Source organism: Pangasianodon hypophthalmus, chromosome 2 (assembly GCF_027358585.1).
Source record: "Pangasianodon hypophthalmus isolate fPanHyp1 chromosome 2, fPanHyp1.pri, whole genome shotgun sequence".
NCBI classification, from domain to species: domain Eukaryota; kingdom Metazoa; phylum Chordata; class Actinopteri; order Siluriformes; family Pangasiidae; genus Pangasianodon; species Pangasianodon hypophthalmus.
In genome coordinates, this window is record NC_069711.1 from 29,634,073 (window position 1) to 29,650,724 (window position 16,652).

Here is a 16,652-nt window from a genome sequence, read left to right on the forward strand (position 1 = left end):
TCGGCAGTCGGCGTGATGGTTGTCATGATCTGCATCTCAAATTGAAAACTCTGACTTTACACTTAAAAGTACTTACTAAGCTAGAAAATCCAGACGATTGTTAAACAGACATTTTGGTAGATTTAAGAGGTCTTTAATAGTACAGCGGTTTAGAACAGTACATAAGTATGTGATCTGAGACACAACGTTAGTCTGTTTATTCAGTTAGTGACACGGTGCTATACTGCCTCCACCATCTACATTAGTACTCTACAGTATGTGGAAGCGTTGTGTTAATTTCTGAGGACATGCACAAGCAAAGCATCAAATGACAGCAGGATAAATGCGGCGGCCATCTTGTGTATGCGTAATTAACAGCGAGTATAAATCAGCCTTTATGCCATAGCCGAAGAACGACAAGTCATCAAAGAACAACTTTATGCATTTGTAGCTACGTGTAATATTGTGGAACGTCCATGAAACAAGTTAGTTTGTTATCACTTATGTTATAGCAACTATAAACAATCGTTCCCTCACCAGCCTCCCGTTTTCTCTCTTTCTAAGGTAACGAGACAAAAGAAACTGAAAGTTCCAAACCCCTCTGTTCTGAAGACTTTCCCATGGTGGAAAACTGACTGTTACAAGGCACTGACACCGGAGACTCCTTCCAAAAATGATAAATATCATCTCCTCAAAATTCACACACATTGTAAAATTTCTGTAGCTCGTCCATCATTCAAGTCCCTTCAAGTGTAAGTTACTACCCTGGAAATGACAACATACTGGATCGAGCGTGAGAGTTGCATTTATAGAAAATGAATCAACCGCTTCTAACTAACCAAATTCAAGAATGCTATCTGAATAAATGAATAAAGACTCATTAAAACATAATATCAAATCTGTCCTGAGACTAGTGACGAGGCTCCAGCTGACATTCTTGCTTTTCCATTCAATTATTGCTGCATTCTACAAAGATTTGTTAATTTAATTCGTTTCAGATTATCACCCAAGTGACCTATGTCCAGGAAAAGTTGACAATTCATTTAAGTCTCTGTGTTTTTACCAAAGGTACAGAAACCTCACTAATTTCCCTGAAATACCATGTAAGCATTAACTCTATAAATATAAAATAATTTCTACAAATTTTCCATTTACCTCAAGAGTAGTCAATCGAGCAGGACACAGCTGGTGTTTGTTTGTTTCTTTGGAGCAAGTAATGGAAGCTTATGGCTACCAACTAGCACACTTGCTTTAAATCACATTATTTGAATAACTAACAGTTTAATAAAAAGTTGTTTAGTATGGGTGGGGGCTATAACAAGAATAGTGTTTTATTTAAAAAAAATCAGTTATAAATAATAATAAATTTGTTTAATAGTAAACACATCTACAATAAACCTTTACTTTTTATATTTGCAATATACAATATTTAAAAAAAAAAATAGAAAAAATAAATGTACAAAAATATCTTTTTTGCTATTTTAAAGATTCTCTGCAATCAGTTTGTAATTTTATATATTTAAACAATAATTTAATAACATCTCAAATCCCCACAATATCTCAGAAAGGTGTATTTTGACATAATTTATCACAATAAATTATGTCACGGTGCAAACATAACGGTCATATAATCACTCTTTACAACCATGGTGAGCAGAAAAGCATCTGAGAATTATTACAGTGTCATTGCCCAGCCCTACTATTAAATGGACTTTTGTCTATTTTATATGCAAGTGTGTGTGTGATTACTTATACACTTTATAGCCTACAAGTAAAACCAAAATGTTTTATTAGTTGAAATTATTTTTAAAAATTATGTTTTTAAAATCCAAATTTATTTGCGCATTTCGGTCAATGAAAACGCCCGTATGAGCCAAAAAAAGCATTTCTGTGTTTTTGTGTGTTCTCCTGAGAAACAATACACAGTGATAGTGATGTGTTTAACAGTTACCTATTAGCGACCAAAAGATCAGGTTAATGTTTGCTGTAGATAATCGAACATGGCCTTTACATTGCTCTGAAACAAAATCAGTCTTCATTCACAAGAAACATCACCTTTGTACTTTCAGCAAGATAAGCAAAATCTTTAATCGTTTACAGATGAAAAGATGATTGCAGATGATTTTAGATTGCACTGGTTACGCGGGTTTGGGGATTTGCGGAAAAGTGCAGAGATATTACGCTGCAGTTTTTCTGGAGCAGCCAATCTCAGCAGCGCTCTGGTGAGTGAGGAAAGCATGGCAGAGATTGCAGTCTGTCCTTTTTAGTTGCATAAGCCAATTAAAATAGTGAGGAGGGGCTACAAGGCAAAAAAAAAAAAATGGCGTCACTTTTTCCTCCGCCGCATGGTTTCTATCACTTGATCCTGTATTATAAACAGCTGTTCTCATGCGTTTTTCTCTCGTGCTCTCTCACTCTGCTGGAACCGATGTCCCTCTGCATGCGTCCCCTGGGGGAACACAGAGAACTGCGCACGACACCCACAGTGCAGTCCAGAGAGAGTGAGAGGGACAGAGAGAGAGAGCGATAAAGCACATACAGACGCTTAAAGCTACAGCGCAGCCAAAAAAGATACATACACACCGGCCACTTTAATAGGAACACCTGTATCCCTGCCAATCACATTACAGAAAGCGCAGTGTGTAAAATCATGTAGATACAGGTCAAAAGCTTCAGATAATGTTCACATCAAACATCACGTCAAACATTAGAATGTAATGTTTACAAAATTTACAACAGAACTTAATCTCAGTGATTGTGACCACAGCATGGTTGTTGGAGCCAGATGGGCTGGTTTGAGTACTTCCTGGGATTTTCACACACAACAGTCCCTAGAGTTTATACAGAACGATGGGGGAAAAAAGGAAAAAAAAAAAAAAAAAAAAAAAACATCCAGTGAGCGGCATTTCTGCTGGGTTATTTAAAATAAAAAAAAAAAAATGAGGTGAGAGAGGTCAGAGGAGAACGGCCAGACTAGTTCAAGCTGCCAGGAAGTACACGTATACGGTAACTCAAATAACCACTCTTTCCAACGATGGTGAGCAGAAAAGCATCTCAGAATGCAAAATTTAATGAAGGATGATCTACAACAGCACAAGACCATACCAGGTTCCACTCTTGTCATCCAAGAACATGAACTTGAGGCTACAACGGGCACTGAAACTAAACAGCTGAAGATCGGAAAAAAATGGCTCATTTTTTTCCCCCAATGTACAATCAAGGAATGGAAGGCTATGGCTATGAGTTTAGCCTTCTCGTGAAGTGTTACTAGTGGCAAAATTCAGATGCGATGCATAAAATGCCAGTGTTCCTGTATTTGAATTTTAAATTCACAATCCTATATGCGATTTTTAGCTCAAATCAATAATGTCACTTGCATTTGGTACAGCAGCACTGCCATTTTATTTACATGGAGATATGGACGGTTTATGAGCTTTATTCAAACTGGAAAATTAAAACGTATTTCCTGAACTGCATGAGTATGCTCTTGTGCAATAAGAGTGTCAAAACAAGAACTGAAACACATTTATTTACTATATATGCATTACATACAACATGCCACACAAAACAACAATAGATGCTTAAGCAATTATGGTGATGTGAAATTTAATAGCAGTACCAGCCGAACCCTGACCTCATAAACATTAATAGAGGATGGGAGAACGTATATCCATGTCAGTGGGGCGAAACGAGACGAGAGACGGAGCAGCAACAGGACACATCTGTTCGCCATGTGTTTGCAAAGCGGGAGGAGAAGAGAAAGGGATGGAGAGATTTGAGACGTGGAATGTCTTGGAGGAAAACCAGACCAAAGGGGGGTGGACGAGAGGGAAAGGGGGAGAGAAGAGGGGGGAGAGAGAGAGAGAGAGCGAGAGAGAGCGAGAGAGAGTGGGGGAGGGAGCATGATGAAGAGCAGCAAAAAGACGCAGAACAGAGACTGTGAGTCATACATAAGCAGAGGCTTGCACTAAATTTCCTTCAGGATCTAAGAACTGGGCGAGCTCCTCTCTCTCACATACACACGTACATTTTCCAACAATTATTGTCTATACATATTAGCATAAAAAAATGCATTTGACTTCTAATTACTTAAAATATTTATCACTCAAATGCACTTGAATATTAACGAGCTTATAATGTTACACTGCTGCAGACACAGCCAACATCAGCAGTAACGCTACACTATAAGTTTGTATTACATTAACCATGGAGAGTGAAAACTGTGCTGGAAAATCTGTATTCAATTCAATTTTATTTGTATAGTGCTTTTAACAATGGACATTGCCACAAAGCAGCTTTACAGAAATAAATGGATTCAAAAAATATATTGTAAATATGTGAATTTATCCCATATTTACTTTATACTGGATTTTACAGTTCCACTTTCATTTTTTTTTTTTTTTTGTTTTGTTTACCTAGAAAAATCTTGTCGCTTATATTTAAAGTCCCCAAGAAATGGCTTCTTAGCTGTGATTTGATTCCGTATGTTGACGTATTTCCTTCTGAAACAGGAAGTCAGAGTGATGTCAGGTTAAGCTGCTTAACCATCTTCCACAACAGCCAATAGTGTTTGGAGATAGGCCACACCCCCTCTGAATCTAAACAAACTGGAAAGTAGCTAGCTACTTAGTGAGCTAGGTAAATTTGGAGAGTACAAACACAAAAACACATACAAACCATGTTTAAGGCTAACGAGCAGATACCGCTGCTAACATGCTGGACAAGACCCGCCTTCAGGGGCGGGACATATAGGGTTGTATAGGGCATGTACTTATAGGATGAAATTCCCAACGTGCGATGAGCTATAAAATCAAATGGCGATATAACATTTTTTTTTTCTTTCAAATATTGTATCATGTTGGCATTCATAACACTAAAGGCACGGGTACAAAACTGTTGCAGCGGAGGCGTGATCAAGTGCCGGTTGTGAAAGGAGGGCGGAGTCTATAAGAAGGAGCAAGCAATTGTATGAATAAGCGTACACCAGTGTGTGAATAACGTGGGTTTATTTATGCTTGTCTTGTGAAGGAAAGAGACCCCAGCACGCATCTACGCCGAGCCAACACACACCACACAGGTAGACCAAAACCCAAACAGCTTCCTGTTCACTATATATACGCTAACTACATAAGCTGTAACGATCACTCTGCAGAGTGTGCTCGATAAAAAGCCATGTTAGATTCAGCCACCAAAGGAAAAAAGCTGACTACATTAAGTGTCTGTCGGAAATGATTATACTGGGGTGTGTTTATATCACTTTTACAAAAAATTATATTTTTATATTTAATACAAAAAAAGTGATATGGAATTTTAAATATAGCTGAAAATAAAGTATACTTTCAATTACATGCATTTATTCAGAGAAAATTTTCCACATAACGGCCATTTTGCTGAAAAAGTTTAAGAACCCTTATAATACACTTAAACTGAGAGAATAAAAGCAGAACTACTTTAAAAAAAAGTAAACATTTTGAAAATTGGAAGTGTTCCAACAGCCCCAACATGTACATATCTACTTGTGCATGTTATCAGATCCTGTGCACGCATTTAAAGCATGCAGCTGTTCAGCGTGGACTGGAGGCCCCCGTTTCCCTTCTCCCGCTCTCCTTCTGTTCTTCCAGCCTTAAAAGGTCCCAGGTAGAGGGCTAAAAACGAGGGAGAGTGACAGAGTGAAAGAAAGAGTGAGGAAAGACTGCAAGTCACCAGATGGTGAAAGGGAGGAAGGGGGGATAGAGGAAGGGAAGGAGGGAATAAGATAGGGCCAGACGGAGGTACGCAGTAAAGAGGTACAAGTTGAGAAGGGCAAGGCACTTGAGAGAACAAGGCGCGAGTGTATGAGGGAAATGTGTGGCACTTTGTGTTTGTCGCGTTTTCCAGCCTCTCACTTTTACTTTGTGCTTTTTCATGTCCAAACTTCAAGTTTGTTCTTTTTAGGAGATGCTGCGTCTGGATGAACGCGTCTACATCGTGATATTGCGTCAACTCTCTACCATATGGCTTGTGTTAATTGTGTGTGTGCGCGTGTGTGTGTTGTTGTTCTACATTCTACCTGCCCATCCATCATATTAATTTCCCGAGCCGCACAACGTTCAAAGTTGAAAAGAAGCACTGTGCCAAACTTTACAGAAAATCCACAGATTTTGAAGAACGTGAACACACACCTGAGTGTCCTTCTAGAAATGGGGTTTACTCCAACAAATGAGTTTAAACAGAGGTGTGGACAAATCAGTAGATCAGACACACCGGCTGCCTGGTGAACTCGGTCACCTCGTTGTTAAACATACTGAGACAAAACAGCCAGACTTCAAGATCATGTTTGATGTGCGAAGAAAAGAAATAATGCCACAGCCAAAACTTTGGCCAATGACTTGCTGATTTAGTGTCGAGGTGTTTATTGGAAAAACCTTTGTCGGAAGTGGATAACGATCATTAATCTCATTCGTTAGCAAATAATACTTCTTGTTTCCTACCCACCTGTCAGGCTAGCTTATTCCACCCCAGACCAGGCTAACTATTTGAGGTACCAGTATTTAAGTACTCATAATGTCCTGCATTGACATCAGTGAGAAAACATTCCATTGGAGGAAAAAAAGAAAAAAAAAAAAAAAAAAAAAAATGGTAGAAAAGCAGGCAGTGTTTTGATGCAGAGAGTGGCAAGACTAACAAGACAGTCAGTGCAGAATTTTACCACAAAATCCCTAGCATATATCAGTACATGATGCAGCTAATGTTTCTGCGAATCTGGTTTGATGCTACTCTGTTTTTTTACCAACCAAAAAGACCACCTTTCCCCACCACGTGGTTTCTATTGGCTCAAAGCACGAAAGCTGGTGAATTTACAGGTCAAAGGTAACCTAGATAAAGTTTCTATGAAGTGAAATTAACCGCTACCAGAAGCAAAAGCGTGTCTTTCCTGTCCCCGGTCCTTTTCCCTTCAGCGAGTTCATTTATACTCATTCACTGGTCTGCTTGCTTTAGATAGGAAGGTAGGTAGGTCATGTTATTAATCCCAGAAGGAAATTTAGAAGTACAAATACCTAATACAGGTAGGAAAAACATCTCTAGAGATGGTTACCGGCTGCCACTAGCACGGCGCCATCTTGGATGAAGCTGAAAAAGCAGAAAACCATAGTTTTCAGGTGTCTCTGCATCGCTGTAGCAAGGGGTCAAAAATCATAGATGTCTTGATAAGTGAGCAAACCCCTTGTAATATGAATACAAGCTAATGCTAAGCTTTTCTGATATCTCCTTAATGTACTCTACGTTTATATTGAGAAAATATGAAACTGAGGAAACTGAAGAAATTAACATTATCAAGGCAGTAGTAGTGAGCTACAAGGTTTTGGGAAGATGGGTTCCAGAGTGATTTAATATGCTTTCCAAAGCACCATTTAAACAGCCTGAAGCACAACAGCACTGCAAAATAGCTACAATACATCTTTACAAAATAAGTCAGTCCTAAAGTGTGCTGTAAATAGACAGAAAATGCATATTTTTACATGCTGAAAAGAAAGAGCAGACCTTTAATTTTTTTTCCCTCAGAAACTGAGCCAAACGATGAGGATAATGAGCGCTGACATGGGGGACTTCACGACTCTCAGCTTTGATGTGGACTTTTAATGCAATTAACCAAACTTTCCGCAATGGGAGAGCTGACCCCTGATGTCGAGCCCTGAAAAACCTTTCTGAAGTCTTTCTTTTCTCCATATTTAAAGAAAGAAGAAAAAAAAACCCTACACTGCACCGAGCTCAAGTTTCCATAGGCAAGATTCCAATTAATAAACTTCTGGGGAAAATAAGGCCTCAGTGTTTGTTTGTGTGTGTGTGTGTGTGTGTGTGTGTGTGTGTGTGTGTGTGTGTGTGAGAGAGAGAGAGAGAGAGAGAGAGAATACGCAAGTGAGTGAGTGACCTCACTCCACAGTCTGTCGCAATCCTTTTTCGCCACCACACCCCAATTTATTGCACAAACCATGGGGGTCAAAAGTCAAGGTTGCCATGGTTACACGTGTAAGCAATCCCATAAAGGTAATTAAAGGAGGCCAGGGGCTAATACATAACACGTTACTAGCCTGATTGGGTCGATAATCAAGATTGCAGCACTATCCCTCATATTAAAAGTGAGCCACTCGGGTTTACAGGGATAAACGATCTACGCTTACACACCACCCTGAGTTTAATACGTTTTGGTGGACTTGTGAAAGGTTTATTTTTCAAGAGCTGGCGTATTTTATAGTGTATTATCAGGCTTGGATCTACGGCAACCTTATATGGTTTAGTGTGGCCATTCAAAAGATAACGCGAGTACACAGCGCAGAATGTGTGCACACAAGTATGAGTGTATCAGCGAATCGACAAAGTGTGTGTATGTGTGACAAATCCACCCCCACCCATCTGGCTGGCTTCACTAGGGATCAGAGTGCTTAATGCCGAGACCTAAATGAGCGCAGATCTCGTTAGCGCAACAAAAAGCCGCTTTACTGTTAGCGATAGGGCAAATCAGCTTGGCAGACCAAACAGCGGCAATCGTTGATGTGAAAAGGCAACAGTTTTCTCTTAACGTTTGACCTCCTGTGTTTTAAGGAGTAAAATGTATAAAGACAAAATCCTGTGTGTAAACATTAGCATGGATTGCAGTTGCTAGCAGCTAATTCTGAATCACTGATATGTACAATCAGATTTATCCTGTACTATCCTTACTGTATTTAATGTTTTTGTGCGGCAGAGTTCACACTCAACATTCTTTTCAACTACTTGCTAGCTAGTCATTTTCCTAATCAAAAAGAGCTTTCTTCTCTTTCTTACTTCGGATTTGGGATATCGGTGCTAGCAAAATTGTAAAACTGTCTACTGATTATTTGCTAGTGCTTTTCCCTAGAAGTTTCCAGAGCAAGATGATAAACCAGTATGACAATACAGTATGATACAGAAATGTGAACTAATTATAATGTTATGGTACATCTGTATATATTAAAGATGCACTGCGAGAAATATTTTATCAATATATCTCAAAATGGATTCTATGAAGAAGAATTAGGACAAATATGCCATGAATATATCAACAATATGAGATGTCATGTTCATAAATAACAGTGATAAAAAAAAAATAAATGTTATTGTCACTAAAAATATCACTTCGTGCTAGTTCAATAATAAAACCCTATTATTGTTAAAGCAGAGTTGAAAATAAGAGATAACAGGACTTCTATTTTCTACTAATAGTTAATAACAACTCTCAAAACATGTATTTATTAAAAAAAGGAATATTCAACGCATATGGTAATCATTGTGTAAGGAATAAAACATGTCAAGACGTGCTCTTATGGTAAAATAACAAACAACAAAGTGGTGCGATGCTGTTGCCACCTTAAGGTTGATTATTTTCCTACAACAGTACATCCCAAAGTGCTTTATTCATCTTTTACAACAGCAATTCGCCAGATTACAATTTTTTAAATGTGTGACTGAGTCACTATGTACATTCTAAGCATTCAATTAATGTTGTGGAACATCTGCAAAAGCAAATTAGCTTCTCTTATCACTTATGTCATAACAGCTATTTTAAAAAAATAATAATAATAATTTCTGACCAATCAGAATCAAGAATTCAACAGTGCTGTGGTATAAAGCAATATAATACACTCAATTATTGTTTGTGTTATGTCCTGTGAGCTTTCTGATCAATATTAAAGGTTCTAAATAAAATTCTGTCTGTGTCATTGGATACAACAATAAAACTCCAAGCCTTTAACCAGGTTGTCTGGCTTTTTTTTTTTTTTAAATAAATGTAAGCCATTTTGTTAGATATATGTGCAACGAAATAATTACAGTGTCACAGCTTCACAGTTAGTCATGGTGTATGATCGGACTGTTACCTCACCGCTGACTCCAAAATGCATTTCAGTCTACTACAATCTAGCCGGACATTTTTTTTACTCAATCAGTTTCCTTACTCCAGCGGTCATCATCCCTTTTGTATCTGTCTGCAACTCCCCAAAGTGTTCACAACCCTGTCCCTCTGGATCCTCCCTAAATCACACTACAGTAACCTTCATTTCGCAACCCAGGGGATGTGACAGCACTGAAAACCTTTTAATCCACTACTGCTGTAAACATGCTACATTGCCACCTCAGCTGTCACTCCTAGCATGTTCGCAACTTTAGCATACATGACAGCTATCAAACGCACAGAACATCATGGCATTGCTGATTTGAACTAAACCAAACTAATATCTAGATTTGGCAAGCAGCACCTTCTTTCTTTGAAGCCACTCTCTGATTAAGCTTATTACAACAGTGTGATAAATACTGACAGTGCAAGAGGTTTTATGGAAAGTCTCTCTCAAAACTGTTTTCTTCAAAAAGAACAAGAAATCTTTTTTTCCCCTTTTGACTTTTGTTCTATATACACAAGGATGTGCGCAGACTTCAGACTTTCATTTTCACCATAACCTTGTGTTCATAAATGGTTGATTAATACAGTGATACTCAATAAATCATTGCTGTCACATGTGATGTGTGTAAAAACTGTGATACTGCCTTAAATGGGTTGGATTGCTACCACAGTGTGAATTATTTAAGATGTGCACACATGCTTTGTACCATTTGTTTCACGTTTATTTAACAAGAGCCATATGTTCAAATGGAACAAAATGGAGTTGCCTTTAAAAAATAAATAAAAAAAAAAAAATTATGTGTACAATGAAATGTGATTTTTTGTGTTTATTGACAGAAAAAAAAGCACTTGACTGGATAGTAAAAATTAATTTTAATGAAAAATCTCATTTAAATTCAATTTCTAAATGTCACATCATTATTATTATTTTTTTTTAATTTAGCAAACCTAAATATTGTAAATAATACAAGTGTCATGATATGGTATTTTTGCCCTATCGCCAATCCTTATACTTTTAGACAATAGGTTCCTCAAGGGTTCTCTGGATGGTTATGTCTCTTCTTGCGTGTGAATAGTAATCCATAAAAGGAATCCAGACAGAAAAAAAAGTGAAATTGTGGTGCAAGCATTATTTTTCAGTGCTTATGTTCAGCATATTTCACTCAGGAGGATTTACTGGATGTAAGTGATGTCAGTGTAAAAGGGCCTGACATCTGTGTGGAGTAAGAGGTTTCATGACGAGCAATCATTCTCCACTTCACCAGCCCTCCCTCGATCTCTCTCTCTCTCTCTCTCTCTCTTTTTCTCTCTAACTCCCCCCCCTTCTAATGTGTAAAATGACTCATTCTCAAACTCCCAGTTTTTTTCTATCTAGCAGTAATTCACCTCCTCTCTCTTTCTCTCCTCTGCAGGCAGGTTTCCAGACGGCCATCTGAGTGCAGATCAATACCATTTTTGGGCTGCAGAGCCACGGCACCCCCCTCCCCCATGTCCCCTTTCCACCCGTAACACACAATCACACATACATCTCACCCCCATCCATCTGCCCTGCATTGAGTGTATCACAACCGCCAGTGTGTCTCACTACAGTTTGGAGAACCTTTAGCGCCATTAAGCTAGGACAACGAGCCATTAGATAGCACAGCTCACACTCACTCAGACTCTCTCTCTCTCTCTCACACACACACACACACACACACACTCAGGCTCAATTACCCAGAGGCCCTGGCCTGAAGGAGGAGGGGACGAGAGAAGCGTTTGAAGTCAGACAGATGAGGGGAAGGGAAACTAAATAATGCATCGGCAGAGGAGCACTTTGGCGCGAGACGTCCTCTAATACTCATGCAGATGGGAGACGTTAAGACATAAAGGCCGAGCCGAAGGAAAAACACCACAGCCGAGGCTATGTAAGGTAGCCAGAATGACTAATTGTTATTGTCTGTTTGAGTTTGAAGTTTGAGAGCAGACACCATGATGACACTAGAAAAAATATCACGTGGCACGGTTGTGTTGAGATGCCAAACAGCCACGCTGGTCTGGAAACGGCGCTCAACATCCGGCCTCGGGTCTCCAAAAGCCACCCCCCCCAACCCCTTCCTCATTTTTCCCTTCATTCTTCCCCAGTCCCCTCCCCCTACTACTCCTCTGCTCACACACAAACACATACAGATGTGTAACAGAACTGAAGGTTCTTCCATGTTCATTGCATGTTCTTATGCAACTAGCACCAGGATAGAGAAAAACTGCCTCTCTCTCATTGTACGCATTTATAGGAGGAAAAAAATAAATAAATAAAAAAATCCAATCACACACGTGGCACACAGGCCAGAATGCTGAAAAGGCAAAGGCAACCAGGAGAAACGATAATATACAGCGGTTTCAATCCTCAAGTGTGCTGGTGCAGAATTCGAGTTGCTTATTTAAAACGAGCGCACATGCTATGTACTTTCCCCCCCACACTGTTTATTTAACATGAGTAAGTCCATATGGAACAAAAGGAGGTGGGCAGAAGCAATACGATATTGTTATGGTGATGAATTACATCGGAATACAATGATCTGCATATGATAGAATATAATTGTTATTGTTACTGACAGTAAGAAGCATGTGCTTGGATTGTAAAATCTAGTTTTAATTTTTCATATATAACTGAACAGTTTTTTTTAATGTAGCATTCCTGTTTTTTTAATTAGGAAACCTATCTGATATGATACTTTATCCACCTATCCTTGATTATGTGACAAGAATTAGGGGGAAAAAAATCTGCAACGAAACAGCGATAATATTGAAACGGTGAAATTGGTAAAATTCAGTTTCCTCACTGGCCTCTCAAGTAAAATTACAAGAAAAAGAAAAAATCAACACCTTCTGACCAATCAGAATTGAGAATTTAACAGCACTGCAGTATAAAGTACCTTGAGGCATAAACTACTACTGTTTATTAAAAAAAAAAAAAAATCAAGTAAGCCTAGATATCATGATACACACTGTATTGTGTTATGAGACTTTTTCCTTATCATCTATCCCTACACTTTTAAAACAATATGTTCCTTGAGGGTTCTCTGGATGGATAAAGGTTCTAGTTTTCTACAAGGGTTCAACTTGGAACCTTCTGTAATAAGAACCCTGTGTTACAGGGTTCTAGGTTCTCCATAAGCGTTCACACAGAAGGACAAATTATAAATAAAATAAATAAAAACATCACGCTACTTACGCCATATGCCTTACGTGATACACTTATCTTTTGTACATTCATTTTAATATGAATCTTAAACCTGGAAATGTGTTTACAGTGTACACAGTATGCATCCTTTCTAGGTAAAAGATACACAGAAAAGGTACTAACGGTGTACGCTTGATGGTACCCCCCTCCAGCGACAAGGAATGGTACCATGTACGGTATAGAGTACCCTTCCCTATCACCCCTCCTCCTCTTCCCATACATATTGGTCTGTCTTCATTTACATTACATGGAGCATGTGAATGCAGCGAGAGATCCAAACCTACAGAGAAACACTCAGCACACTGCAGTCGCTATAATATTTTATAAACAATACATCGTGCAGCCCTTGCACATAACCACGCATTCCTGGAACTGTAACTGTCCTCGTCGTTTTGTTTTAGTGTATCTTTAACCTAGAAAGGTGCATGCTGCAGTGTACTTTTAAAGCTTTTCTCTACAAGATATTTTTTATAAAGGCACAACATATGCACCTTTCTATATAAGAAAAATGTATGGATTATGTCTTTTACATAGAAAGGCACAACATATGCACCTTTCTGTGTAAGAAAAATGTATGGATTATGTCTTTTACATAGAAAGGCACAACATATGCACCTTTCTGTGTAAGAAAAAAAATATGGATTATGTGTTTTACATAGAAAGGCACAACATATGCACCTTTCTATGTGAAAGACATAATACATAATTAAAGGTGTACATCTGAGGATACCACACCAGTGCCAAGGAGTACCCTTTTGCAGGGTTATAAAGATTAATTATGTAACTTACATCTAAAATTTTTTTTTTTTTTTTTTTAAATGGCACCCTATGTACACATTTCCAGATGAAGAAGCTACATATTAACGGTACCTTATTTCCTCCCAGATCTGTGCTAGAGCCTAGAATCTACAGCAGTGGGAGTGTGTGGAGGCTTTGTGCTCTTACCTGGCTCATGTCCCCTCCGCCCTCCATGCGGGGTCTCTTGCACTCGGCTCCTACCGAGTCCCCGAGGGGCGCAGCAGCCGCTCCGTGCGCGTCGGGCTCCGGGTCTCCACGCTTCATCCCCCGCACCGGGTTGGGGCTCGCGCTCTGGTTCTGCGCCTGCGGGTTCTGGTTGGCGTTCGCCTCCAAGTCCCTGCTGTCCCGCTCCATCAGTCCCCGACTAACGGGCAGCATGATGGACGCAACGTCGGTCGACATTAACATTGAAAAAGCACGCGCCGACGTCCTTTCCCCTGTGCTCACTCCTTCTTCTTCTTCTTCTTCTTACTATTATTATTATTCTTATTCTTCTTATTAATTCACACAATTATGTTCACGCAGTGCGCCTTTAAACCTCTATCAGCGCGCTACCAGATGATTATGATTATGATTTTTTTTTATAGGATTGTAGCCGACGTTTTTTCCCCCCTTGCTGAAGCTTTGTGCCTTAAACACAAAGTCGGTCGGTTAAAACGCTTATTCGCAGTCGGATTGAATGTACAGTGCGATAATCAGAGCTCACCTACACGAGCATTCACTCTTCCATTTGATTCCAATTTTGCTACACAAGGCCTAAAACGCACCAGAGTGCAAGAGACAGATTGCAAAATATACTGTGTAGCATGCGCCACGGGAAGAGAGGAAAAAAACCCTGTGCGGATAAAAGGAGCACCGTGCCGCGGAAATATTATGGACAACAAACAATGTTAGTAAAACAAACGCTGGGAAAAGGAGCGTGTTTTCGCCTGGAAACGGGCTCGTGGAGTGCGGAGTATGGAGGCTAAATGCTATGCTCCATATCCTACCTCAAAGGAAGGGCGAATTTTTTTTCCCCCTCACCGTCCTCCTCCTAATCCTACAAAAAAATTAGCCTGCGAGCACACACACATACACACACACATGCACACACACACACACACACATACAAACACACAAAAAAACACCCCGCTCTTAAAGATGGCTGTCACGAGGACGCGTCCGAGCTCGCTGGTTCATCGTTCAGGCCTCCTCCGATCCGCGCGGCCGCTTTTCTCTCAAACAAAAGGAGTCGGAGAGCTGCTCGTGCTGCTCGCTTTCCTTTCTCTCTCTCTCTCTCTCTCTCTCGTCCGCTCGCGCTTTCCCTCCCAGTCGGTTCGCTGTGTTCCTGCGGCGCGTGCGGAGAGGAAACCGCGTCGTCCTCCTCCTCCTCCTCCTCCCCCTCCCCCTCCCCTCTCTCTCTCTCTCTCTCTCTCTCTCTCTCACACACACACACACACACTCGCTCACCCGCGCGCGCTCTCGTTACAGTGGAAACCCCCCTCCCTGTCTCTCTCCCTCTCTCCCTCTCTCTCTGTCCGCGCGCGCTGCCCCCCGCTACGCCACAGTGCTGCCGCTGCTCCGCTCTCTGCAGTGCTTCTCCTCTGGACTGCGTCAGATTTTTGCCCTGGAACAAATCAATGAGACGAGCAACCTTCAAATGTACATTCACTCACACACACACACACACGTATGTATATATATATATATATATGTATATATATATATATTACACACACACACAAACATATATATATATATATATGTGTGTGTGTGTGAGTGTGTAATATATATATTATGCACAAATCAAATGTGTGTGTACGTGTATACACACACACACATTTGATTTGTGCAGAATAATAAATAAAGAGATAGATAGATAGATAGATAGATAGAGATGCTACATTATCATATATATATATATATATGTCACGTTTGATTTGTGCAGGGAAAACTATACAACACAAGATACAGAATAAAAGATAGATAGATAGATAGATAGATAGATATGCTATTGCATAATATATTTACTTATTTTACATTTTTTAAGTTTGTGCATGCAACATACAGCCTATGATACAGCAACATTCACCTTGGGAGATAAATAATGATAAATAATAAAGACATTTATAAATTTGTTTTTTCATGTTTTTATTTATCTTATGTTTTGTGCACAGAAACTTACCTGATGCAATGACATGCATCCATTAAAGATGAATAGTATTAGGATTGATGGATGAATAGTAAAAGACAGTATTATTTATTCATTTGTTTGTTTGTTTTACATTTGTATTAGTGCAGTAATTAGTGCAGAAAAGCTATGTGATGCAACAACATTCATCTATAAATGATAAATAATAGTAGAAAATAAAGACATTTATAGATTTTGATATCAGGAAGTTTATTTATGATGCCATATTGCTAGATAGATAGATAGATCACAGTCACAGTCTATTCTACATTTCATTCTTAAATAAATATTTATCAGGAAATTTATTTCTATCCATCTCTCATATGCATATGTTTACCTATATATATATATATATATATATATATATATATATATATATATATATATATATATATATGTATAAGTATATATATGTAAAACAAATACAGGCTTGTCACAGGAGTCCAAGATTGATATGTTTCAAAGCAAGGACTAAGGCTTACGACTATCCTGCCAGTTCATTAGGCCTGGCTATGAAACCTGACCTCTTACATTTTCAGCACATGACATTTTGCTGTGTATAGCCTTGCCTCAGGAAATAAAAAGATAAA

General features: G+C 39.1%; 1 protein-coding gene across 10 annotated transcripts in view; it reads right to left on the minus strand.

The window, feature by feature from the left end:
• Positions 1-15,245, minus strand: part of rbfox2 (RNA binding fox-1 homolog 2) — a 62,486-nt gene extending 47,241 nt beyond the window's left edge. For 3 of the 10 annotated variants that reach the window (XM_034310574.2, XM_026933258.3, XM_026933260.3), the window contains exon 1: positions 14,040-15,242. In XM_034310574.2, coding sequence (XP_034166465.1) covers positions 14,040-14,300 — 261 coding nt within the window. In that variant the 5' untranslated portion in view covers positions 14,301-15,242. Of the gene's footprint in view, positions 1-14,039 lie in introns of all 10 variants that reach the window. The other 7 variants (XR_003403834.3, XR_004579492.2, XM_026933257.3 and 4 more) reach the window with 5 other exon arrangements.
• Positions 15,246-16,652: the final 1,407 nt, after the last annotated feature.